Genomic DNA, 26,945 nt, shown 5'->3' with positions numbered 1-26,945 from the left:
GGTTTTGGAAGTGTTGGCCACAGCAATCAGAGCAGAAAAAGAAATAAAAGGAATCCAGATAAGAAAAGAAGAAGTAAAACTCTCACTGTTTGCAGACAACATGATCCTCTACATAGAAAACCCTAAAGACTCTACCAGAAAATTACTACAGCTAATCACTGAATACAGTAATGTTGCAGGATATAAAATTAACACACAGAAAACCCTTGAATTCCTATATGCTAACAATAAGAAAACAGAAAGAGAATTTAAGGAAACAATACCATTCACCATTGCAACAAAAATAATAAAATACTTAGGAGTATATCTACCTAAAGAAGCAAAAAACCTATATATAGAAAACTATAAAACACTGATGAAAGAAATCAAAGAGGACACAAATAGATGGAGAAATATACCGAGTTCATGGATTGGAAGAATCAATGTAGTGAAAAGGAGTACGCTACACAAAGCAATCTATAGATTCAATGCAATCCCTATCAAGCTACCAACGGTATTTTTCACAGAACTAGAACAAATAATTTCATAATTTGTATGGAAATACAAAAAACCTCAAATAGCCAAAGTAATCTTGAGAAAGAAGAATGGAACTGGAAGAATCAACCTGCCTGACTTCAGGTTCTACTACAAAGCCACAGTCATCAAGACAGTATGGTAGTGCACAAAGACAGAAATATAGATCAATGGAACGGAATTGAAAGCCCAGAGATCAATCCATGTACCTATGAGGGTTCCCTTTTCTCCACACCCTCTCCAGCATTTATTGCTTGTAGACTTTTGGATAGCAGCCATCCTGACTGGCGTGTAACTATGGACACCTTATCTTCAACAAGGGAGGCAAGGATATCCAATGGAAAAAAGACAACCTCTTTAACAAGTGGTGCTGGGAAAACTGGTCAACCACTTGTAAAAGAATGAAACTAGAACACTTTCTAACACCATACACAAAAATAAATGCAAAATGGATTAAAGATCTAAATGTAAGACCAGAAACTATAAAACTCCTAGAGGAGAACATAGGCAAAACACTCTCCGACATAAATCACAGCAGGATCCTCCATGACCCACCTCCCAGAATATTGGAAATGAAAGCAAAAATAAACAAATGGGACCTAATGAAACTTAAAAGCTTTTGCACTACAAAGGAAACTATAAGTAAGCTGAAAAGACAGCCCTCAGATTGGGAGAAAATAATAGCAAACAAAGAAACAGACAAAGGACTAATCTCAAAAATATACAAGCAGCTTCTGCAGCTCAATTCCAGAAAAATAAATGACCCAATCAAAAAGTGGGCCAAAGAACTAAACAGACATTTCTCCAAAGAAGACATACAGATGGCTAACAAACACATGAAAAGATGCTCAACATCACTCATTATCAGAGAAATGTAAATCAAAACCACAATGAGGTACCATTACACGCCAGTCAGGATGGCTGCTATCCAAAAGTCTACAAGCAATAAATGCTGGAGAGGGTGTGGAGAAAAGGGAACCCTCTTACACTGTTGGTGGGAATGCAAACTAGTACAGCCACTATGGAGAACAGTGTGGAGATTCCTTAAAAAACTGGAAATAGAACTGCCATATGACCCAGCAATCCCACTCCTGGGCATAAAACACCAAGGAAACTAGATCTGAAAGAGGCACGTGCACCGCAATGTTCATTGCAGTACTGTTTATAACTGCCAGGACATGGAAGCAACCTAGAGGCCCATCAGCAGACAAATGGATAAGGAAGCTGTGGTACATATACACCATGGAATATTACTCAGCCATTACAAAGAATTCGTTTGAATCAGTTCTAATGAGATGGATGAAACTGGAGCCCATTATACAGAGTGAAGTAAGCCAGAAAGATAGAGACCAATACAGTATACTAATGCATATATATGGAATTTAAAAAGATGGTAACGATAACCCAATATGCAAAACAGAAAAAGAGACACAGATGTACAGAACGGACTTTTGGAGTCTATGGGAGAAGGCGAGGGTGGGATGTTCTGAGAGAATAGCATTGAAACAAGTATACTATCAAGGGTAAAACAGACCACCAGCCCAGGTTGGATGCATGAGACAAGTGCTGAGGGCTGATACACTGGGAAAACCCAGAGGGATGGGATGGGGAGGGAGGTGGTAGGGGTATCGGGATGGGGAACACATGTAAACCCATGGCTGATTCATGTCAATGTATGGCAAAAACCACAACAATATTTTAAAGTAATTAGCCTCCAACTTATAAAAATAAATGAAAAAAAAAAAGACTAAATTGGAACTAAACCCACTTAAAAAAAAATGTGGTGTTCTTGGTGTTCTATGGAGTTGGGTGAAATCAAACAAGGAAGATACGTAGGCAAACAGAAGATAAATAAAAGGAGCTAAAATCAGAGCCATGGGGGTATCTCACCATTTCAAGGTTAAGAGAAGGGAAACTACAGCAAGGAAGATTTAAAAGGACAACCTTTAGAATTTTAGTGTGGGATAACAGGGACACAGAATTGTCTTTATAATTTTAATAATGATTGCCAACTCATCCTCCAAAGAGTGTCATCAATTTACACTCTCACCTTACATTCTATAAGCCTTCCAGTTTCTATGCATTGCCACCAACCCTGGTTATAATCAATCCAAAATAGGATTTGTTTTTTTAAGTTGTATTTTCTTAATGACAAATTAAATAGCTTTTCTTATGTCTATTAGCTACATGCCTCTATTATCCAGAGGGGGAGCAGAGTGTGCCACCCCAAAATATGCCTCTGGCATAAATACTATTTTAGGCTGATTATTCTTGAGACAGTAGATATGGGAGACACTGAGTAGAATCACCCTTTTGTAAGAGGCATTTATATTTATAACGGAAGTCTACATTTGTAAGGGTGTCTCCTTCTCTATACTAGGAAGAAAAAGGTGATTCTAAATTTCTAGAAACTCTTATTACTGGACAAGGCAAATAACTTAAATCTGCAAAACAACCTTACCACTGTTTACTGTGTTTTTCCTGGTTAACTCCCATAACTAGCCTCTCCTGTTTCCAAAATCTTTTGCATTTAGCTAGAGATGATATTTGGAGAAGGAAATGGCAACCCACTCCAGTATTCTTGCCTGGAGACTCCCAGGGACAGAGGAGCCTAGTGGACTGCCATCTATGGGGTCACTCAGAGTTGGACATGACTGAAGCGACTTAGCAGCAGCAGCAGGGTGCTGGTGGCCTGGCTCATTTTGAGGAGCTCCTTAGTTTTCCTGGGTATCTCCCATGTACATAGAGGTATCAGTTCAGTTCATTTCAGTTCAGTCACTCAGTTGCGTCTGACTCTTTGCAACCCCATGAATCGCAGCACGCCAGGCCTCCCTGTCCATCACCAACTCCCGAGTTTACTCAAACTCATGTCCATCGAGTTGGTGATGCCATCCAGCCATCTCATCCTCTGTTGTCCCCTTCTCCTCCTGCCCCCAATCCCTCCCAGCATCAGGGTCTTTTCCAATGAGTCAACTCTTTGCATCAGGTGGTCAAAGTACTGGAGTTTCAGCTTCAGCATCAGTCCTTCCAATGAACAGCCAGGACTGATCTCCTTTAGGATGGACTGGTTGGAGCTCCTTGCAGTCCAAGGGACTCTCAAGAGTCTTCTCCAATGCCACAGTTCAAAAGCATCAATTTTTCGGCGCTCAGCTTTCTTCACAGCCCGGGGTATACATGTAATTAAATTTCTGTTTGGTTTTTGCCTATTAATCTATTTTATTACAGGTGGGTCTCAGCCAAGAACCTAGAAAAGTAGGTTCTATCTAGAAAGGTTTCCCTCCCGAATGGTAGAGGGAACATTATTTTTCCTCCCCTGAAATGCTCTCTCGATCTAATTCACAGCATGCTCCATTCTGATAGTTCCACATATACCTCTGCTTCTTTAAGTTGCCCAGTTGCTGCAGCTCCATGTCCAAATCTGGCATCTCATTCTGCGTGCTTGAAGCTCTAGCCATGCATTGGAATTGCCTCTATAATGAATAGAGAGATGCTTCTCCCAGACTGTATGAGTCAAACTATATGGAGGTGTACTGAGAATCATGCCTAGTGCTGTGCCTCCTATCCAGCACTATATGAACATTTCTGGTTCATAACAAGCCTCTTTCTTCTGGTGGAGCTTTGGTTTCCTGCCTACTAAGCAGTTTAAACATACACTTTTTGTTGAGTGCACTCACATGAAATGTATCATTGTCCACTCTTGGATTTGTGAATTGGCATTCCAGGGCAAGAATGAGATTCAAATTATTTATAAACCAGTAGTTCAAAGTCATCAAATAATCAGAATAGACATAAGGCTTAGCCCTAGAAGAGGAGCCCTTCTCACATTCTTGACTTTCTTTCTTACTGGATCACAAGGATGCATCATGACAGGAGCACTCTGGGAGTTCAGGGCATTTTTTTTTTTTTTTTTTTTTTTTTTTTTTACCAACAGAACATCATAAAAGCCAGTGCAGCTGAACTGGTGCTACCCTCTGAGCACCATGCTAGCTTGGAACTCCCCCAACACCCAGCCCCAGTGGTTCACAGTGGAGATCTCTATGTAATGGCATGACAGTTTTCTTAAAAATTCTTTCTGTTTAGAAAAGAAAAACAAGTCATTAAAGAAAAATCAAAGAAAAAGTATTAAGAAGAAAATTAAGCTTCCATAAGTCTATCAAGCAGTGATAATTACTATGCACATTTCTGGTAATAATGTCAATATTTTTCTTTTTATTTATTTATTTATTTTAATTGGGGGCTAATTAATTCACAATATTGTGGTAGTTTTTGCCATACATTCACATGAATCAGCCACGGGGGTACATGTGTTCCCCATTCAGACCCTCTCTCCTACCTCCCTCCCCATGCCATCCCTCAGGGTCATCCCAGTGCACCAGTCCTGAGCACCCAGCCTCATGCATCAAACCTGGACTGGTGATCTATTTCACGTATGATAATATACATGTTTCAATGCTATTCTCTCAAATCATCCCACCCTCACCTTCTCCCACAGAGTCCAACAGTCTGTTCTTTACATCTGTGTCTCTTTTGCTGTCTCACATATAGGGTCATTGTTACCATCTTTCTATATATACACTTTTTTCATTTATTTTTATTAGTTGGAGGCTAATTACTTTACAATATTGTAGTGGTTTTTGTCATACATTGACATGAATCAGCCATGGATTTACATGTATTCCCCATCCCAATCATATGACCCAGCAATCCCACTTCTGGGCATACACACTGAGGAAACCAGATCTGAAAGAGACACGTGCACCCCAATGTTCATTGCAGCACTATTTATAATAGCCAGGACATGGAAGCAACCTAGATGCCCATCAGCAGACAAATGGATAAGGAAGCTGTGGTACATATACACCATGGAATATTACTCAGCCATTAAAAAGAATTCATTTGAATCCGTTCTAATGAGATGGATGAAACTGGAGCCCATTATACAGAATGAAGTAAGCCAGAAAGATAAAGACCAATACAGTATACTAACGCATATATATGGAATTTAAAGATGGTAACAATAACCCTATATACATTTTTTTTTTTCACAATTCAGGTTACTCTGTATATTCTATTTTGATGTCATTGTTGTTCAGTCGCTCAGCTCAGTTGGGTCTGACTCTTTGTGACTCCATGGACTGAAGCACGCCAGGCTTCCCTGTCCTTCACCATCTCCCGGAGTTTGCTCAAACTCATGTTCATTGAGTTGGTGATGCCATCCAACCATCTCATCTTCTGTCTTCCCCTTCTCCTCCTGCCTTCAGTCTTTCCCAGCATCAGGATCCTTTCCAGAGAGTCTGCACTACACAATGGGTAGCCAAAGTATTGGAGCTTCAACTTCAGCATCAGTTCTTCCAATGAATATTCACAGTTGATGTCCTTTAGGATTGACTAGTTTGATCTCCTTGCAGTCCAAGGGACTCTCAGGAGTCATCCCCAGCATCACAGTTCAAAGGCATCAATTTTTTGGTGCTCAGCCTTTTTTACTGTCTAGCTCTTACAGCCATACACAACTACTGGAAAAGCCATAGCTTTGAATGTATAATGGCAAAGTAATGTCATTGCTTTTTAATACACTGTCTAGGTTTGTCATTGATTTTCTTCCAAGGAGCAAGCATCTTTTAATTTCATGGCTGCAGTCACCATCTGCAGTGATTTTGGAGCCCCCCAAAATGAAGTCTGTCACTGTTTCCATTCTTTCCCCATCTATTTGCCATGAAATGATGGGACTGGATGCCATGATCTTTGTTTTTTGAATGTTGAGTTTTAAGGTAGTTTTTTCATGCTCCCTTTTCACCTTCTTCAAGAAGCTCTTTAATTCTTCTTCAGTTTCTATCATAAGGGTGGTGTTATCTGCATATCCGAGGTTATTGATATTTCTCCCTGCCATCTTGAGTCCATCTTGTGCTTCATCCAGCCTGGCATTTCACATGATGTACTCTGTATATAACTTAAATAAACATGGTGACAATGTACAGGCTTGACGTACTCCTTTCCCAATTTTGAACCAGTTTCAATTCTACTTTATACATAAATATAATTTTTTAAATAACATAAGCACTGTTTCCCACTCCAGTGGTGATTCCAGATGAGCTATGTCCCATTGCAGATATATTGTTCTGTTTTTAAATTTTTTATTAAAGTTTATTTACAATGTTGTATTAGTTTCAGATGCGCAGCAAAGTGAATCAGTTATACATACACATATATCCACTCTTTTTAAGATTCTTTTCTATATATGTCTTTACAGAATAATGAGCAGAGTTCCCTGTGCTATACAGTACAGGGAACTGTACTGTTATTAGCCATCAATTTTATATATAACAGTGTGAATATGTCAACCCCCATCTCCTAATCTATCCACCCCTACCCCTGGGTAACCCTAAGTTTATTTTCTACATCTGTGACTCTATGTTTTGAAGATAAGTTCATTTGTACTCTTTTTAAGATTCCATATATAAGCAATATATGATATTTGTATATGTTGTTCTTTGAAAACAAACAAAAAAAATCTGCCAACATTTTAAGTCCAGGAAATGAGATGAGAACACAGTTTGTGTGTCCTGGGTTTCTCCTATCTATACACTGACCAATTTTGCTTAGAACTGACCACATTGATAAAAGTTTTACCCTAACTTCTCATCTTATCTACAAGTTGCTCAGTCATGTCTGACTCTTTGTGACCCCATGAACTGTAGTCCGCCAGGCTCCTCTGTCCATGGAATTCTCCAGGCAAGAATACTGGAGTAATTTTTCCCTTCTCCAGGGGATCTTCCCAACCCACACAGCGACTGAACCCAGTGATTGAACTGAGGTCTCCCACATTGCAGGTGGATTCTTTACCATCTGAGCCACCAGGGAAACTCATCTTAAGATTCCATCTTTTGAGATTTCCTTTTGAACTGAATGTACAACTAAATCTTTTTTCTCCCCATAAGGAATGCTACAAAAGTTGTGAGCATGGCAAGATCCACAGATGTGGAAGGGTGACACCTGGACTACTCCAGGTGAAAGTTCATATGACAATGCTTTGTGGAAGGAACTACAGTATCTGTAAACATAGATGATCCCTGCAAGGAAGGAATGACAGGATAATAATTCAGGAGCAAAAAGCAGATAGGTGAGAGTCAGCATATTCAGCTTAGAATGTTTACCTAGTATCTGTAGCAAAGGAAGACAACCAAATATGATGCAGGAAGGGTCACTGAGGTAAATATTCAGTCAGTTCAGTCACTCAGTCGTGTCCGACTCTTTGCGACCCCATGAATTGCAGCATGCCAGGCCTCCCTGTCCATCACCAACTCCTGGAGTTTACTCAAACCCATGCCCATCGAGTTGGTGATGCCATTCAGCCGCCTCATCCTCTGTTGTTCCCTTCTCCTCCTGCCCCCAATCCCTCCCAGCATCAGGGTCTTTTCCAATGAGTCAACTCTTTGCATGAGGTGGCCAAAGTATTGGAGGTAAATATTAATCCATCAGAAATAGGAAACTGTTTCCCATCCAATATGGAAAACATAATCGCTTAATTTAATAATTGCTCACTTATTAGGATAAACAATAACAAGAAAAGAGCTCCTTCAGCAGAGTATAAAATGGGACCTAGAGCAAGAAAGCATTCAGATTCAAGAAATATACTCTTCTGAAAATCATCCCAGAACCTCTACCCTCTGACCCCATTGTCAACTCTCATTGGGGTTCCATCTGCTCTGACCAGAGCTGTGGCCAAGGTCTCTGCCAGGAAACCTGCTGCTCCCCCGAGCTGCTGCCAGACCACCTGCTTCACAACCACCTGCCGCCCCCGCAGTGGTGTATCCAGCTGCTGCCACCCTGTCTGCTGCCACCCCACCTGCTGCAGGACCACCTGTGGTCATCCCAGCTGCTGTATCTCCAGCTGCTGCAGGCCCACATGCTGTATCTCTAGCTGCTACTGCCCCAGATGCTGCAAGACCACCTGCTGCCACCCAGTCTGCTTTAGGGGTTCTTGCTGCTGAACGTCCTGTCCCGCACCATCAACCAACCTGACGTCCAAGTATTAGCTGAACCATGAGAGGCCAACTGCCAAACCTCAGTTCTAACAGATTCTTATACTGAATTTGGCCTCCAAATATATTGCCCCCTCTCCATCATGATGCTTTCTCTCTGCTAAACAAACACAAAGTATCAATTTTCTCTGAAATCTGTCAACCAATGCATTCCAATGATATATTTGTTTCCCACCAAATTTTCTTTTTTCTTTTTTTCCATTTATTTTTATTAGTTGGAGGCTAATTACTTTACAATATTGTAGTGGTTTTTGCCATACATTGACATGAATCAGCCATGGATTTACATTTGTTCCCCATCCCGATCCCCACTCCCGCTTCTCTCCCCATCCCATCCCTCTGGGTCTTCCCAGTGCACCAGCCCTGAGCACTTGTCTCATGCTTCCAACCTGGGCTGGTGATCTCTTTCACCCTTGATAGTATACTTGTTTCAATGCTGTTCTCTCAGAACATCCCACCCTTGCTTTCTCCCACAGAGTCCAAAAGTCTGTTCTGTACATCTGTGTCTTTTTTTCTGTTTTGCATATTGGGTTATCGTTACCATCTTTCTAAATTCCATATATATGCATTAGTATACTGTATTGGTGTTTATCTTTCTGGCTTACTTCACTCTGTATAATGGGCTCCAGTTTCATCTGTCTCATTAGAACTGATTCAAATGAATTCTTTTTAATGGCTGAGTAATATTCCATTGTGTATATGTACCATAGCTTCCTTACCCATTCGTCTGCTGATGGGCATCTAGGTTGCTTCCAACAGTATTTTTCACAGAACTAGAACAAATAATTTCACAATTTGTATGGAAATACAAAAAACCTCAAATAGCCAAAGCAATCTTGAGAAAGAAGAATGGAACTGGAAGAATCAACCTGCCTGACTTCAGGCTCTACTACAAAGCCACAGTCATCAAGACAGTATGGTACTGGCACAAAGAAGAAATATAGGTCAATGAAACAGAATAGAAAGCCCAGAGATAAATCCACGTACCTACAGACAATTTATTTTTGACAAAGGAGGCAAGGATATACAATGGAAAAAAGACAACCTCTTTAACAAGTGGTGCTGGGAAAACTGGTCAACCACTTGTAAAAGAATGAAACTAGAACACTTACTAACACCATACACAAAAATAAATGCAAAATGGATTAAAGATCTAAATGTAAGACCAGAAACTATAAAACTCCTAGAGGAGAATATAGGCAAAACACTCTCCGACATAAATCACAGCAAGATCCTCTATGACCCACCTCCCAGAATATTGGAAATAAAAGCAAAAATAAACAAATGGAACCTAATGAAACTTAAAAGTTTTTGCACAACAAAGGAAACTATAAGCAAGGTGAAAAGACAGCCCTCAGATTGGGAGAAAATAATAGCAAACAAAGAAACAGACAAAGGACTAATCTCAAAAATATACAAGCAGCTTCTGCAGCTCAATTCCAGAAAAATAAATGACCCAATCAAAAAGTGGGCCAAAGAACTAAACAGACATTTCTCCAAAGAAGACATACAGATGGCTAACAAACACACGAAAAGATGCTCAACATCACTCATTATCAGAGAAGTGCAAATGAAAACCTCAGTGAGGTACCATTACATGCCAGTCAGAATGGCTGCTATCCAAAAGTCTACAAACAATAAATGCTGGAGAGGGTGTGGAGAAAAAGAAACCCTCTTACACTGTTGGTGGGAATGCAAACTAGTACAGCCACTATGGAGAACAGTGTGGAGATTTCTTTAAAAACTGGAAATAGAACTGCCATATGACCCAGCAATACCACTTCTGGGCATACACACCGAGGAAACCAGATCTGAAAGAGACACATGCACCCCAATGTTCATCGCAGCACTGTTTATAATAGCCAGAACATGGAAGCAACCTAGATGCCCATCAGCAGACGAATGGATAAGGAAGCTGTGGTACATATACACCATGGAATATTACTCAGCCATTGAAAGGAATTCATTTGAATCAGTTCTAATGAGATGGATGAAACTGGAGCCCCTTATACAGAGTGAAGTAAGCCAGAAAGATAAAGAACATTATAGCATACTAACACATATATATGGAATTTAGAAAGATGGTAATGATAACCCTATATGCAAAACAGAAAAAAAGACACAGATGTATAGAACAGACTTTTGGAGTCTATGGGAGAAGGCGAGGGTGGGATGACCTGAGAGAACAGCATCGAAACATGTATATTATCAAGTGTGAAACAGATCACCAGTCCAGGTTGGATGCATGAGACAAGTGCTCAGGGCTGGTGCACTGGAATGACCCAGAGAGATGGAATGGGGAGGGAGGTGGGAGGGGTTCAGGATGGGGAACACATGTAAATCCATGGCTGATTCATGTCAATGTATGGCAAAAACCACTACAATATTGTAAAGTAATTAGCCTCCAACTAACAAAAATAAATGAAAAAAAAAAAATAACTTAATCAACAATGTGACCTGGTAGTAGCAGGAACCATAAATTATCTGCCAGGGTTTTAGAATATCAAACATGATCCAAAGTTTGAAACATCCAAGAAAACACTACACTTCCAGCTGTTTCCACCCCTCCTGCTGTGGGTCCAGCTGTGGTTCCAGGTGCTGCAGGCCTACCTGCTGCATCTCCAGCTGCTGCAGGCCCCGCTGTTGCCAGTCTGTGTGCTGCCAGCCCACCTGCTCCCGCATCTCCAGCTGCTGCCACCCGAGCTGCTGCCTGCGCCCAGTGTGCAGCCGGGTCTCTTGACACACCACTTGCTATCGGCCCACCTGTGTCATCTCCACCTGCCCCCACCCCGTGTGCTGTGCTTCTTCCTGTTGCTGAATCTCTGCCCATGATTTTTGTCATACTAAATATGTCCTCAAAAAACATAAAATGTGTTGGAGCCAGCCAGTAACTGGGGAATGGGCACAGTGGCCAACTCCTGATTTGGCCTTCAGAGTTGGTGCTCAGTTGTAGGGAGTGACAGATGAAAACACATTTGTCATGATTTTAACTCAGGCTCAAATACATCTATTCTTAGACCAGTAATGTCTTCATCTGAAGTATACACTGATTGTGATGATCTCATATGATATTGTTTTTATGTGTTCTTAATAAACACCCATTTCCCTAATGCTGAAATCTTCTGATTTGCTAAAGATACAATGTGTGTGTGTGCTTGTGTGTATGTGTGTATATCTATCACTTTACATCAAGGATCATCTTGCTTCAAACGCAGGAGAATATGTTCAGGAACAGTTACTTATGTTAGGAGTTCTCCTCAACCTACCTTAAGTCCTTTTTTCTCCCTCTTCTTTCCTTTCTTCCTTTCCTCCCTCTCCCCTTTGCTCCTTCCTTCCTTTTTTCTCTCCTGTCTTCCTCTCTATACATAAGGCTTTTTCAGAATACCAAGTATACCGTCTAAATCCAGATTTCTGGGAATTAATGAAGATCATGGCAATTTTTCCATAAAAATTCAAAACTTCCTAGTAATAGATGCTCAAAACTTAAGTATTTCCAGACTGAAATCTCTTCATAATTTTAGTCTCTCAGATTTATCAGATTTCTCCATCTTCTGGTTGGTTTTATTCTTCCATTTTAGGCTTTCATCACCTTACTTGGTCTTACTTTTGAGACAAGTGCTCGGGCCTGGTGCACTGGGAAGACCCAGAGGGATCAGGTAGAGAGGGAGGTGGGAGGGGGGATCAGGATGGGGAATACATGTAAATCCATGGCCGATTCATGTCAATGTATGACAAAAACCACTACAATATTGTAAAGAAATTAGCATCCAACTAATAAAAATTTAAAAAAAAATAAAGTCAAAGCTAGAATGGGAGTCCCCTAAAAAAAAAAAAAAAAAAAGAGTGCATGGGCGCTTAAGAGTACATAAGTCTTTGAGACTCAGTTTTCTCATCACCAAAACTCAAGTAAGCATGATCCTTCTTAGCTGTGAAAATGTATCAGAATATATGCAATAGTACTATTTCTATACAACTGTAAGAGTCTATAAGTTTTGTTTCATAATCAGGAGTATATTAAAAACATTTTAAACTCGAAATTTGTTTATATTAACTGTGCTATATTTCTAAATAGCGAACATAATGAAGAGTTTATTATTAGTTCTAAAAAACATTAAGATGTTAACAGACAAAATGGATAGAAGCTGACAGACATCACGTGGGTTTCACCCCAGTGTAGATTGGGAGCTATATTCTTAGTCTACCATAGAAATGTCTTATACACATTTTCAGATTCACTTTTTTCAACTTACTCTGAAATGTTTTGCATAGTACAGCCCTCTTTTCATACACTAGAGTTAACAAATGTTTTACCATCCTATGTGTTTTTCTTTGACAACTGCTAATTAAAGGATACAGACCATGACTTTAATATTAAGCTTTATTAGTTAGTGCTAAACCAAAGAATGGAGGTGTATACATCTTTTTCAGTATTAAAATATCTGAGGCTTATAATTTCCTGTTTTTACAACAAGAACTGGGTCACAATGGGAATGAGATGGCCCCTGTATCTAGATAATAAAAGGACTATTTACAAAGGCATGATAGAGTTTAGGGAAAGCAGCACAGAATAACTCACTCAGGGCTCATAATAGCAAGGAACAGCTACCCCTCATCCTATGCAATGACTTGGGTGAAGTAACCCGAGGGTGGCATGCGAGACTTCTTAGGGTTGTCCTATACAGGCACTTAACATACAATAATTACCACCAGGGAGAGTTATAGTGCTTTAAAAGATCCAAGCATGACACAGAAGATATTGTAGAAGTAAAAACCATGAGATAAAATTATGAATTAGAAAGTGTGGCTGGAGTGATTATTCTGTGGTCCAATCAACTTTACCTTAGGATGGATTTTAAGTGAATAGAGCATCCACTAAGTGTACCCTTCACCCAGTTTCATTTGGCCATGCTAATACTCTATGTTTGGAATTGTTCAAGCCCTTCTAGATGGAAAATAGTAAGCAATAAATCATTTCAGAAGAGTAACAATTCCTGCAACAAGCTCTGCTTCAGGAATAGTTAAAGCAAAATCAGAATTCCCACAAGCTCCTTTTAATAGTCCTCTCTGGTTAGTGTGTGGGAAGACAGTTCTCAGAAGTTAACAGTAGATTTTCAGGGATAAAACAAGACCGTTCCTCTGAACTGTTCAGATGTAATTAATATACAAAAATTTATAGGAAGCACAAGTCTAACAAGACTAATATGTCATCACAGACGTGGATAGTGTCTTCTTTAAAATGCCAGCCCCAGAGTCCAGCCAGGTGCAATTTATTTTTGCATGGCAGGGAACCCAGTATACATTTACTGTTGTGCCACATACAGATATTTGAGTTAACTAGCATATTACCACAATTTTGGACTTGAGCTTGTAGTTACTAAGATCAAGTTAATATTATACATATTAATACCCTAGTGCATTGAAAAATCATTGACGAATTTTAAAAAACAAGTCTAAAACTAGACACAAATACATAAGAAAATTTAGTATATAATAGTGATAGTACTATTTTCAATACGGGGGGAATATATTACTTAATAAATGGTGTTGGGTTATGTTCATATCAGATTCAAAAATGTTTAAACTGCATATTCTATAACTGTATAAATACCTAATAGACCAGTTGAGGTATTTCAAATTCTAAAAGATGATGCTGTGAAGGAACTGTACTCAATATGTCAGCAAATTTGGAAAACTCAGCAGTGGCCACAGGACTGGAAAAGGTCAGTTTTCATTCCAATTCCAAAGAAAGGCCATGCTAAAGAATGTTCAAACTCCTGCACAATTCCACTTATCTCACATGCTAGCAAAGTAATGCTCAAAATTCTCCAAGCCAGGCTTCAACAGAACATGAACCAAGAAGGTCCAGATGTTCAGGATGGATTTAGAGAAGGCAGAGGAACCAGAGAGCAAATTATCAACATCTGTTGGATCATAGAAAAAGCAACAGAGTTCCAGAAAAACACCTACTTCTGCTTTATTGACTACGTGAAAGCCTTTGACTGTGTGGATCACAACAAACTGTGGAAAATTCTTAAAGAGATAGGAATACCAGACCACCTGACCTTCCTCCTGAGAAATCTGTATGCAGGTCAAGAAGCAACAGTTAGAACCGGACATGAAACAATGAACTGGCTCCAAATTGGGAAAGGCGTACATCAAGGCTGTATATTGTCACCCTGTTTATTAAACTTACATGCAGAATACATCAGCTGGAATCTTAAGCAATCTTAAGCATCATATAAACACAAGCTGGAATCAAGATTGCTGGGAGATCAATAACCTCAGATATGCAGATAAAACCATCCTTATGGCAGAAAGCAAAGAAGAACTAAACAGCCTCTTGATGAAAGTGAAAGAGGAGACTATAAAAGCTGGCTTAAGAGTCAACATTCGAAAAACAAAAATAATGGCATCTGGTCCCATCACTTCATGACAAATAGATTGGGAAACAATGGAAACAGTGAGAGACTTCATTTTCTTAGGCTCCAAAATTACTGCAGATGGTGATTGTAGCCATGAAATTAAAAGACGCTTGCTCCTTGGAAGAAAAGCTATGACCAGCCTAGATAGCATATTAAAAAGCAGAGATATTACTTTGCCAACAAAGATCTGTCTAGTCAAAGCTGTGGCTTTTCCAGTAGTCACGTATGGATGTGAGAATTGGACCATAAAGAAAGCTGAGTGCCGAAGAATTGATACTTTTTGAACTGTGGGGCTGGAGAAGACTCTTGAGAGTACCTTGGACTGCAAGATCAAACCAGTCAATCCTTAAGGAAATGAGTCCTGAATATTCATTGGAAGGACTGATGCTGAAGCTGAAACTCCTGACTTATTGGGAAAGACCCTGATGCTGGGAAAGATTGAAGGCAGGAGGAGAAGGGGACGACAGAGGATGAGATGGTTGGATGGCATCACCAACTCGATGTACATGAGTTTGAGCAAGCTCTGGGAGTTGGTGATGGACAGGGAAGCCTGGCATGCTGCAGTCCATGGGGTCACAAAGAGTCAGACATGACTGAGCAACTGAACTGAACTGAGAACAATATTTGAAAATATAAAACATGAAAATTTGAACTTCACAAAAGAAACTATGAGACAATGTTTATGCAAATTTACAACTGGATAGATCTTTCAAAGTGTGACGCTTGCCCTGGGAGCCATAAAAGAAAAGAAAAGATTAATAAATTTGAGTGTAAATTCAGTGCATGAAGCAGGGCACCCAGAGCTGGTGCTCTGGGACAACCCAGAGGGATAGGGTTGGGAAGGAGGTGGAAGGCAGGTGGTGAGACCATTTCAGGATGGTGAGACACATGTACACCCATGGCTGATTCATGTCGATGTATGGCACAAACCACCACAATATTGTATAGTTAGCCTCCAATCAAAATAAATGAATTAATTAAAAAAAGTAAACATCTATGTGGTAAAAACACAGAAGCAAAATTAAAGAACAAAGACAAACTAGGAAAAAATTTGAAATTCACATTAAATAAAAAGGCTAATTTTGAAAATATACAAAGAGCTCCTGCAAAAATCACTGTATAAAGGCTAAACACAGTGAAAAACCAAAAGCATAATTATAGATATTAAGGAATTTTTTCCCATAATTTTCCTTGTAGAAAAGGAAAAATTCCAATAGCTCTTAAACATATGAACTCTTTAACATATGAAGAATTGTCTAATCTCCTTTACAATAAGAGTAATGCAAATTAAAATCGCATGGAGAAACCTTTTCACCTACCATCATGTTGACCAAAATACATACATAAATAGATGCCTATATATACAAATATATGTCTACATGAGTATCTATAGATCTGCCTGCATGCCAGAGACCTGGGTTCGATTCCTGGGCTGGTAAGATCCCCTGGAGAAGGAAATGGGAACCCACTCCAGTGTTCTTGCCTGGAGAATCCCATGGACAGAGGAGGCTGGCAGGCTGCAGTCCATGAGGTCACAAAGAGCGGACATAACTGAAGCAACTTAGCATGTAGCACGTAGGCATATATTGTGCCAAACTGTGCCAACTGTGCAACAAGTGCATAACCGTGCCAAATATTCCATTCTAATTTTTGGGTGCATATGTCTTTTCCATATCTCCAAGTGATTTCAGTTCCTCTTCTTCTTCATTTTTTAAGACAACTTACCATTTCTGTTAGTCTGTGCTTTAAATTTTTAGATTAATATCCCCTAGGAGATAGGATGGAGAAGGAAATGGCAACCCACTCTGGTATTCTTGCCTGGAGAGTCCCGTGGACGGAGGGGCCGGGTGGGCTGCTGTCCATGGGTCGCACAGAGTCAGGCATGACTGGAGTGACTTAGATGCAACAGCAGCAGGAGGTAGGAAGCTTAAGATATATATGTGTGTGTGTGAATGTGTGTGTGTGTTCAGTGTCTGACTCTTTGCAGCCCCATGGACTGTAGCCCACCAGGTTCCTCTCTCCAGGGAATTTCCCTAGCAAGAATACTGGAGTGGGTTGCCATTCCTTCCTCTAGAAGATCTTTCCAATCCAGGGATCGAACCCACATCTCTTATGTCTGCTGCATTGGCAGGTGAATTGTTTACCACTAGTGCCATCTGGGATATGCGTGTGTGTGTGTATATATATATTATATATATATCAATATATTTTATATATTTATGTATATTATATATATTATATGTATATATATATAATATATGTGTGTATATTATATACTTATATATTATATATATTTATATATTATATATATATACATAAAGTTTATAAATGGTTAAACTGAGATATCTTTTATAACTTTTATGAAGATCCCTCCTTATAGCTCTATTTTCAGTTTGGTCAAAGTATCTGCTGATACTTTCTTTGTAATAACTCTATGATGCTTATTGCCATCACCTGATTCTGTGAGCTCACCTCTCACCCTGCCCCAGTTCAACCTTTTAAGCAATGTCTCCCTCATTTTTGCATTTATAAAGGCAGATCAAAAATTAAAATAATTCATATATAGTGTATATATTTTATTATCTTCCCACCTAAAGACTTTTATTTTTTTATAACAATTTAAACTTTTTATTAACTTATTAATGCCATTTCATATTTTTAAACCCCAATGTGACAGAATTTTAAGAGAAAATATTCAAGAGAAATATTCAAGTCTACTCTTTAACTGAGAGAGATTTTTTTTTCATTTATTTTTATTAGTTGGAGGCTAATTACTTTACAATATTGTAGTGGTTTTTGTCATACATTGACATGAATCAGCCATGGATTTACACGTAGATCTACTACTTTTTTTTCTAGAATGCAAGGCTACACAAGATTTCTCCCACATACCAGGAATCTCAACTTCTCTCTCATTTCTTCTTAAAATAGACTTTCCAGACATACCCCTTTCACCATCACAAACCAGGATTATACCCAATCTCAAATATAGCTCCCTTTTTAAAATCCCCCTTCTGCCCATCTATATGAATAACACGTGTTCTCAAGGTCAGTGTGTCTTCTTTGATGGCCTAGACAAAACCTTCACTCATTACACAGACATCTCCCTTATCAAAAACTCATCTCATTTCAGTCCCTGAAGATATGAAGATGAGTAAATCATAGTCTTTGTATAAATGGAATTTATATTTTAGAGTGAGCCAGATACATAAGTGCATCTCTGGTAGAGAATATTCGGTAGGGCCCACGAATACTCAAAGCACAGCTGAAGTGTAGCAGAGGAAGGACTTGACTTCATGGCATCAAGGAAGATTTTGGAGGAAGATGGCAGTTGAACTCACTGGTAAAAGATCACTAGGAGAATGCTGAACTCACAAGATTTTGCAGGAAGAGGGAATATCAAGAAGATTACCTTCTCTTTCCTAGAATGTTGTTTTTCTCTAAATGCCTGTGGCACTAAAAAGACCTCTAATTTAGCAGCCTAATCATATCTGGTTTTGGTTATAAAGCTCTTTATGGATGCAATTTTTGTGTAAGTACAGGTAAGATAGTGAAGGTTATTTATATTCCCCTTAATGCATCTAAGAATATCTTAATCATAAGTAATACTACAAAAACTGCTAGGCATTTTAGCTCAGAATATTTGAAAAAGATTTTAATAAAATGTTCACAAAGCATTAATATGACATATTTTGATTCAAAACTATTGTGTCAATTACTGTACCCTAGCCTAGAAGACACGTCTGAAGATCAAAGACATTTCTGATTAATCTCAGATGACTGTTTGCTGCTTAAAAACACCAAGTCACAGCTAACTGTTTCAAAGTTCATCAAGGCAATGAGAAATAACACAGTTTGGAATGTCATTAGCTCAGTGACCACCCAGAATACACACAATGAATCATAAGTTTTCTCACATTCAAAAAGCGAAGCTTACTTCCATTTTCTTGACAAACATTCCATCTGATTGAAACATGAAATTTCCACTAGAGATCCTAATCTCATCAGAAACTCTCCCAAAGTCATATCAAGGTGAGAAATAAACAAGGGACAGAGGCCCACCAATGTCACATGATGCCCAGGGACTGAAGTCTTATAACCTTACAAACTAAAGAAGAAACAGAACAGGTGATTCATGTGAAAAGACTGGGGAACTTGAGAAAACGGAAATGATTATTTTCTATATATTGCCAAATTTTACTAGAAAAACACATATGACTTACTAATTGTATTTTAGTCATATAAACAAAAAGAAGGAACTACTCTCTTCGTAATCACAGAAGTCCCTCAGCTGAGTATAAAAGAGGACATGTGGAAGGGAAACTTCCAAATTTGAGAAACTCACTCTCCTAGAAACTCACCCAGAACCTCCACCCTCTGACACCATGGTCAACTCCTGTTGTGGCTCCGTCTGCTCTGACCAGAGCTGTGGCCGAAGTCTCTGCCAGGAGACCTGCTGCCGCCCCAGCTGCTGCAGGACCACCTGCCTCCACCCTAGCTGTGGTGTGTCCAGCTGCTGCCGGCCGGTCTGCTGCCAGCCCACCTGCTCTCGCCCCACCTGCTGCATCTCTAGCTGCTACCGCCCTTCCTGCTGTGGTTCCAGCTGCTGCAGGCCTACCTGCAGCATCTCCAGCTGCTGCAGGCCCCAGTGCTGCCAGCCTGTCTGCTGTCAGCCCACCTGCCCTCGCCCCACCTGCTGCATCTCTAGCTGCTACTGCCCTTCCTGCTGTGGTTCCAACTGCTGCAGGCCTACCTGCTGCATCTCCAGCTGCTGCAGGCCCCGCTGTTGCCAGTCTGTGTGCTGCCAGCCCACCTGCTCCCGCATCTCCAGCTGCTGCCGCCCGAGCTGCTGCCTGCGCCCAGTGTGTGGCCGGGTCTCCTGCCACACCACTTGCTATCGGCCCACCTGTGTCATCTCCACCTGCCCCCGCCCCGTGTGCTGTCCCTCCTCTTGCTGCTGAGTCACCTCTCTGAACCCACCCTCTCCTCTTCATCCATCTTATCACAGAAGCAGACTCCACACAGACACCAGAGGAGAGGCCATTCCCATAGTCTGTGTGTCTACATCCTGGCCTCAGGCCAGACTCTCTCCTTTGTTGGCCTTTTCCTTGCTAGCAAATGAAACTAGGTGGTATTTATAGAAAGAAATTAGCAGAGTTGCCCCAGTTCTACACTTGACCTTTTGATGTGGGGGTACTGGGTCTTCCAGTCCCAAACACGAAAATTCCTGCAGGGCTTATAGGGGCCCTGATGTCACAGCCTCAGATCTGAAAGTCTGGGGGCCACATCCTATAAGACTTTTAAGGGATATTTCTGTGTCTTGTTGCTGCTTCTGAATAAAGCTCCACTTTCCTGGCCCATACAACGTTCTTGTGTTTGCTGCTTTATAATGATTGTCCTCCCTTTCTGGGAAATGGTATTCAACATATTAATACAACTTTATCAAGCTTACCAATTTCTGCTCTCATCTTTAGGACAAATCCAACATGCAGTGACATAGAAGAAAACAAACAATCCCAGAAATAACATAATACGTAACACAATATCTCCAAGAGAATTGAAAAATAATAATTTTTTTGAAAAAATTAAGTTTATGGAGGAGATGGATTATACCCCACAGCAAAACTTTCTTAAATATTTTTTTTTCATTTATTTTTATTAGTTGGAGGCTAATTACTTTACAATATTGTAGTGGTTTTTGTCATACATTGACATGAATCAGCCATGGATATTATTTTTAAAGCATGTGCTGTGTGCTCAGTCATGTCCGACTCTTTTCGACCCCATGGACTGTAGCCCACCAGGCTCCTCTGTCCATGGGATTCTCCAGGCAAGAATGCTGGAGTGGGTTGTCATTTCCTTCTCCATTTTAAAGCATATATTTCCCTAAAATTCCACTCCTCTCTTAGTTGCCTCATCCCTCCATTTTCCTTTCTTCCTTTTTTTCCTTCCCTCTCTCCAAATATACTGCTCTGCCCTTGCTCTTCTCCTTGGAAAACCAGAGTCTTCCCTTGGGTTTATCTATCCCACATGTAACCCAATTTATTACACTCTCAGATTTCTTATTTCCTCTCTATCCACTAACAACAAAATAATTGTTTTGGGCAAATCAACCTTCCTGAGAAGTTGAGGGTTAACAGACTATTGAAAATATTCAAATTTTAGTATTTTCTTATCTTAATGACTTTTCTAGGATGTGTATTTGACAGCATGGGTCTTGGGTACCTTGTCAACAAATCCTATGAGAAATGTGGAAATTAGTAGGGAATCCAATTAATGGACCAATTTTTATCTTAGGTTAACTCAGAACCCTCCCAAATTCCTATGAAGTCTATCCTAGGAAAAAAGGATAAAAGCAAATTCCTGATGAATTTATGCTAGTGGAAGTAGGAGAAATATATAGAAAGTTTTGTATATGCATAGTCTAAGAGTTATAGGGTAAATAAGTAATTCAATGGTAATGAATGATAAATCTGTTTGACTTCCATAAATTCTACACATAAATAACAATGAGATAATAATTTAAGTTGTATAGGGGCATTATTCCTCATTCTTACCCAAAGCACAGAATTCCAAATGGATCTGAGATGGTAGATGAGAATTGATTGCACCTTCTCTTGGTCTCAGCATAAGAAAAATTTTTTGTTTTATTTTTCTCTGGAGTGAGGGGCTCTTTCAGACTTTTCTTCACAATAAAGAAAGATTTGCTTATTTAATTATTTTTGTTAATTTATTTTTAATTAGAGGATAATTGCTTTATAATGCTGTGTTGGTTTCTGCCATACATCAACATGAATCAGCCATAGGTATACATATGTCTCATCCCTCTTGAATTTTTCTCCCAGAAACAGAATATGTGAAGAACTGGAAAGAAAATAAACCAATAAATCTATTATTTGCAAATAATATGATTATCTTCATGGAAAATGTAATAGACTTTCACAGACCAGGAATTGGTATGTGTATTAGTTACCTAATGTTGGTTAACAAGTTATCCCCCCCAAAACATTTATTATCTCATGGACTTTCTGAGAGTTAGAAATCTGGAAGTGGCATGTCAGGATCTCTCATGAGGTTGCAGGCAAGTGGCTGGCCAGGACTGCACTCTTATGAAGAGAGGAAAATCCACTTCCAAGCTCACTCACATGGCTGTTGGCAGGAAGACTCAGCTCTTCACCACATGGACTGATCACTCAAGGTAGCTGGCTTCCTCCAGAGTGAGCGACCTAAGAAAGATCAAGAAACAGAAAGAAAACCCAAATCTTACAATAACCTAGTCTGGAAAGCCCTGTGTCCTCATTACTGCTGTATTTCATTCATTTGAAGTGAATCACTATGTCCAGCTTACACTCAATGGGAAGGCGTTACACAGGACATGAGTCAGAGGAGGTGGGATCCTTGAGAGTCATCTTAGTGTCCTCCTACCACAGTCTGCAAGTGAGGCACCAACAAATCTAAAATGATTTTTGATGCCATGGGCCTTTAGGTGTTTTCTTGGGTCATAGGAAGTTAGATATCTAAAGAGAGGATACATATGGCCCAAGCTAATGGAAAACTCCAACATTTGTAAGTTGAAAGAGGAGCAACAGCAACCACAAGAGAATGGAAAGGGATAAACAGAGAGGTAAAAAGACAGCTAGTAGACTGCAGGGTCCAAAAAAGAGTGGCTTCTTGAAAAATTAAAGGACAGAATGTAACTTCCAGCTATGACAAAGCAGATACAAGACCAAACCTCTCGGTAAGAATGGCTGTGAGAAACGGATAAAGTTAAGAAAATAGTCATGTACAGTTGTGAGAGCTGGATCATAAAGAAGGCTGAGGGCCGAAGAATTGATACTTTTGAATTGTGGTGCTGGAGAAGATCAAACCAGTCAATCCGAGAGGAAATCAACTCTGATTATTCATTGGAAAGACTGGTGCTGAAGCTGAAGCTCCAATACGTTGGCCACCTGATGCAAAGAGCTGACTCACTGGAAAAGAGCCTGGTGTTGGGAAAGATTGAGGCAAAGGGAGAAGGGGGCAGCAAAGGATGAGACAGTTAGATAGCGTTACCGAGTCAAGGACATGAATTTGAGCAAGTTCTGGGCGATGGTGGGGGATAGAGGAGCCTGGCATGCTGCAGTCCGTGGGGTCATAAAGAGAGGGGTGGGGTATGACTTAGTGACTGAACAACAACAGTCTTTGGGAGTTGACTTATGCAGGTAGTATTGAGAACCCACAGTCCAAGAAGAAAATTAAATCTGTTCCAGGTAGAAGATAAAAGTCACCTCAAGCCTCTACAGCTTTTCATATATGTTTGGCATTCAGTAAAAATGATTACCAGGTATATAAGAATCAAAGGACCAAATTGTTAAAAATAAGGAAAAGGCAACAGAAATAGACTCAAAGATTTTTTGTGGGGAATATTTTGTAACATTTTCCCTTTTGGGCAACTCATGTAGTCTATGAATAGTCTTAGAAGTTTATTTCTCCTCACAGTTAACGTTATTTTATTTTGTTTTTTAAGGGATTATTTCTCTGTGCTATAATTTCTGCTTTTGTCTCTGATGTTTCCAAGGATATTCACTGTTTTGTTAGAGTTTCTCAACTTGAGATTCCTCCCCTATTCATTTAGTGTGAATTGGAAAGCTTGGTGATACTGCTGTGGTTTACATGTTCATAGGCACTTTGATTACCACTTACAATTCCTAGTGGGGAGATAAGGTTTTCTTGTCCCCATCTTACTAGGTGCCACTTTAAGAATGCAAACTATGGATAGAACTCTCCCTTCCCAGACCTTGTCTTGTGAAAGTTTAGAGTCATTTCTTGCACCTACTTGGGTTTCAACTACCAGCCTCCCATTTTGAAAGCTTATAGATACCAAACCTTCACAATCCTGGACATCAGCTATCATATGCAATTGGCGTTCTCTTTTTCTTTCTGGAAAATGAGAATTTTTCTTTCCCTTTAAGTTTGGCTATGTAATAGAAATATTTTAAAAATATTTCTCAAGCATTTCTATTTGCTTGATCTAGAAGGTGGGTCTGTTAGCATCAACTTGATCCTGCCATGTTGTTAAAAGTCCCATATTACTGGGAAGACCCAGACGAATCGGGTGGAGAGGGAGGTGGGAGGGGGCATCGGGATGGGGAATACAGGTAACTCCATGGCTGATTCATGTCAATGTAAGACAAAACCCACTGCAATGTTGTGAAGTAATTAGCCTCCAACTAAATAAAAATAAAAAAAAAATAAATGAATAAATAAAAGATAGAACTTCTATTGCAACATGTCAGTGATGCATGGGCCCCATTAAAAGAAGAATAAGTGAAAAAAAAAAAAAAGTCCCATATTTTCAGGGACCCAAGAAGATTAAAAAGATTATGACATTAGTTAGAGATACAAGAAAGGCTTATTATAGTAGAAGCTCCTATTAAGTAAGATTTATCATATACTTTAATATTTCCCCCCAAAGACACAAACTACTTCCTCTTAATATACTAACACCGTGGGAAAAGATTTTTAATCTTAATTCGTTTAAATATTTTTTTTACTTTTTATTTTTTTTCACCTACCTTTGTTTATTTGTTATCATTTAAATAGGCATTTGCTTATTTATGAAGGATGTTGGATTATTTTGTCATATTTTCTTTTTCTTTTAATTAATTAATTTATTTTAGTTGTAGGCTAATTACTTTACAATATTGTGGTGGTTTTTGCCATACATTGACATGAATCAGCCACACATGTATATGTGTCCCCCATCCTGAACCCTCCTCATGCCTCCCTCCCCAAAACGCAAATTGAAACCACAATGAGGTACCATCTCAGGCTGGTTGGAATGACTGCTATCAAAAAGTCTACTTTTTATTTTTAAAAATATTTCAAATTTACAGAATAGTTCAAACAGTAATACAAAGAACTTCTTTATACCATATAGTTTTTACCTATATTCAAAATCATGCCACATTTTTTTCTCTCATAGATGGATATAGGTAGGTAGGTAGGTAAACAGATGATAGGTAGATATAGATAGATAGGTAGATTATGATATGATTTAGATAAAGATAGACTTAGGGTTAGGATTAGGGCTACATGAATCAAGTTTTAATATGAGGATGGTAGACAGTGATTTTTAATTCCCTTTTTCCTTCTGTATTTATTAGTTGACATTCTACTGTCATGGATAACTTTCTCTTATTTTTTTATACAATGGGCCTCAGTATGGACTCATGGATTTTTATTTAACGGGTTAAAATCCTTTATTGCCATTTATTCATTGTATTGTTCAAGTTGCTCCGCATTGGGTCAGTGAGAGTCCCTTCAAGGTGGCTCCAAATACTTTTTAATACTTAAAAAAAATGAGTCATTGGTAACAGTTTCAAATTGGATGCAGGAAGTAGTACCTGACACATCCTTTGAAGCACCAGAGACAGTCCACTATCTAGTCAGCATTCATGACTCACGGATTGGATCTGTCTTCCTCATGGTGTACAGGTAACTCACAAGGATGACCATTTTTCTCTCTATTTGCCTACAATAATTCTGCTTCTCTTTTGACATCAAAAGAGATCTTGGCATCATGAGGACAATCCATCCAAACAACATTGTGGAGTCATACACAGATCACAGGTAAATTCCAATGATGGAGTCCACGACAAACAGGGGAATAATAAAATCTATTCTGTAAGAAAGGCTGGACTGGAAAATTTTAACAAACTGGGAAAAGGAAATCTTATTATTCTTCATTTTAAAATAGTTAACCAGAAAAACATGATGATCTAACATAATGACTAATGTTTCTTCAGGAAAATGAACCAGGAAACAGTCTAGGACATGAACACAGCAGTCTCAGTGGGGTATAAAAGAGGACAAGCAACAGAGATATTTCAAATCACTAAGTTCACTTTCCTATTAACATCAGAACCTCCACCCTCTGACACCATGGTCAGCTCCTGTTGTGGCTCCATCTGCTCTGACCAGAGCTGTGGCCGAAGTCTCTGCCAGGAGACCTGTTGCCGCCCTAGCTGCTGCCAGACCACCTGCTGCAGGACCACCTGCTGCCGCCCCAGCTGCGGTGTGTCCAGCTGCTACAGTCCCATCTGCTGCCAGCCCACCTGCCCTCGTCCCACCTGCTGCATCTCTAGCTGCTGCCGCCCCTCCTGCTGTGTTTCCAGCTGTGGTTCCAGCTGCTGCAGGCCTACCTGCTGCATCTCCAGCTGCTGCAGGCCCCAGTGCTGCCAGCCTGTCTGCTGCCAGCCCACCTGCCCTCGCCCCACCTGCTGCATCTCTAGCTGCTACCGCCCCTCTTGCTGTGGGTCCAGCTATGGTTCCAGCTGCTGCAGGCCTACCTGCTGCATCTCCAGCTGCTGCAGGCCCCGCTGTTGCCAGTCTGTGTGCTGCCAGCCCACCTGCTCCCGCATCTCCAGCTGCTGCCGCCCGAGCTGCTGCCTGCGCCCAGTGTGTGGCCGGGTCTCCTGCCACACCACTTGCTATCGGCCCACCTGTGTCATCTCCACCTGCCCCCGCCCCGTGTGCTGTCCCTCTTCTTGCTGCTGAGCCCGCTGCCCTGTGACCACTGTCTCCGTTTACCTCTGTCCCCATAGATCCAGACCCTCCTTTGGGGTTGATGTTGCTCAGCTAAACTGGGCTTCATGATTCCAGTGAGGAACCAGACCATGCTGTTGAAGGGGACGGATATGGCATGGAGCACTTCTCCAGTAACAGATTTTCCCCTTTCACCTGACAATTGGTAAACTCATTCTTCTAACTTCTTTTCCTAAGACTTTTCTTTAACCTGGTCTATTTCTGTACCAAAATAAAGTGATACTTTCCTGCATTAAAAATTCATTGTGATTTTTCCTCCTTTAAGATTTTGTCTTTGGTTGCTAGACAAGTGTATTTAAACTACACCTGCAGGGCACACAGCAGGGCCTTGCCACTTCTCAGTGAGAAGTTCCATTATTCACCGTCCAATTCTTTCCTCAGTTCA

The 26,945-nt window shown here is 40.0% G+C and overlaps 2 protein-coding genes and 1 pseudogene across 5 annotated transcripts; all 3 read left to right on the top strand.

The window, feature by feature from the left end:
- The first annotated feature begins 5,819 nt into the window (after positions 1–5,819).
- On the top strand, positions 5,820–11,370 carry LOC133055624 (keratin-associated protein 4-11-like; annotated as a pseudogene).
- A 7,989-nt stretch (positions 11,371–19,359) lies between these two features.
- On the top strand, positions 19,360–19,935 carry LOC133057458 (keratin-associated protein 4-11-like). Of its 3 annotated transcripts, none has more exons than XM_061143985.1 (2): positions 19,360–19,453; positions 19,529–19,935. In XM_061143985.1, exons 1-2 carry the CDS (start codon positions 19,360–19,362, stop codon positions 19,933–19,935), a joined length of 501 nt encoding a protein of 166 aa, XP_060999968.1. The 3 variants fall into 3 exon arrangements, with proteins under 3 accessions (XP_060999968.1, XP_060999969.1, XP_060999967.1); XM_061143986.1 differs by having other exon boundaries at positions 19,360–19,456; positions 19,562–19,935; XM_061143984.1 differs by having other exon boundaries at positions 19,360–19,935.
- Positions 19,936–25,897: 5,962 nt separating this feature from the next.
- LOC133057457 (keratin-associated protein 4-11-like) lies at positions 25,898–26,512 on the top strand. Of its 2 annotated transcripts, XM_061143983.1 has the most exons (2): positions 25,898–26,034; positions 26,152–26,512. In XM_061143983.1, exons 1-2 carry the CDS (start codon positions 25,898–25,900, stop codon positions 26,510–26,512), a joined length of 498 nt encoding a protein of 165 aa, XP_060999966.1. The 2 variants fall into 2 exon arrangements, with proteins under 2 accessions (XP_060999966.1, XP_060999965.1); XM_061143982.1 differs by having other exon boundaries at positions 25,898–26,512.
- The last annotated feature ends 433 nt before the right edge of the window (positions 26,513–26,945 follow it).

The sequence above is a fragment of the Dama dama genome, chromosome 5 (assembly GCF_033118175.1).
Source record: "Dama dama isolate Ldn47 chromosome 5, ASM3311817v1, whole genome shotgun sequence".
In the NCBI taxonomy this organism is placed as follows: Eukaryota; Metazoa; Chordata; class Mammalia; order Artiodactyla; family Cervidae; genus Dama; species Dama dama.
The sequence above is the reverse complement of the archived record's forward strand: the minus strand, read 5'-3'. Positions and strand labels throughout refer to the sequence as shown.

What these genes read in the sequence shown, in the direction of transcription:
- LOC133057457 (XM_061143982.1), top strand. Translation starts at nt 25,898, where the DNA reads ATGGTCAGCTCCTGTTGTGGCTCCATCTGCTCTGACCAGAGCTGTGGC.
- LOC133057458 (XM_061143984.1), top strand. Translation starts at nt 19,360, where the DNA reads ATGGTCAACTCCTGTTGTGGCTCCGTCTGCTCTGACCAGAGCTGTGGC.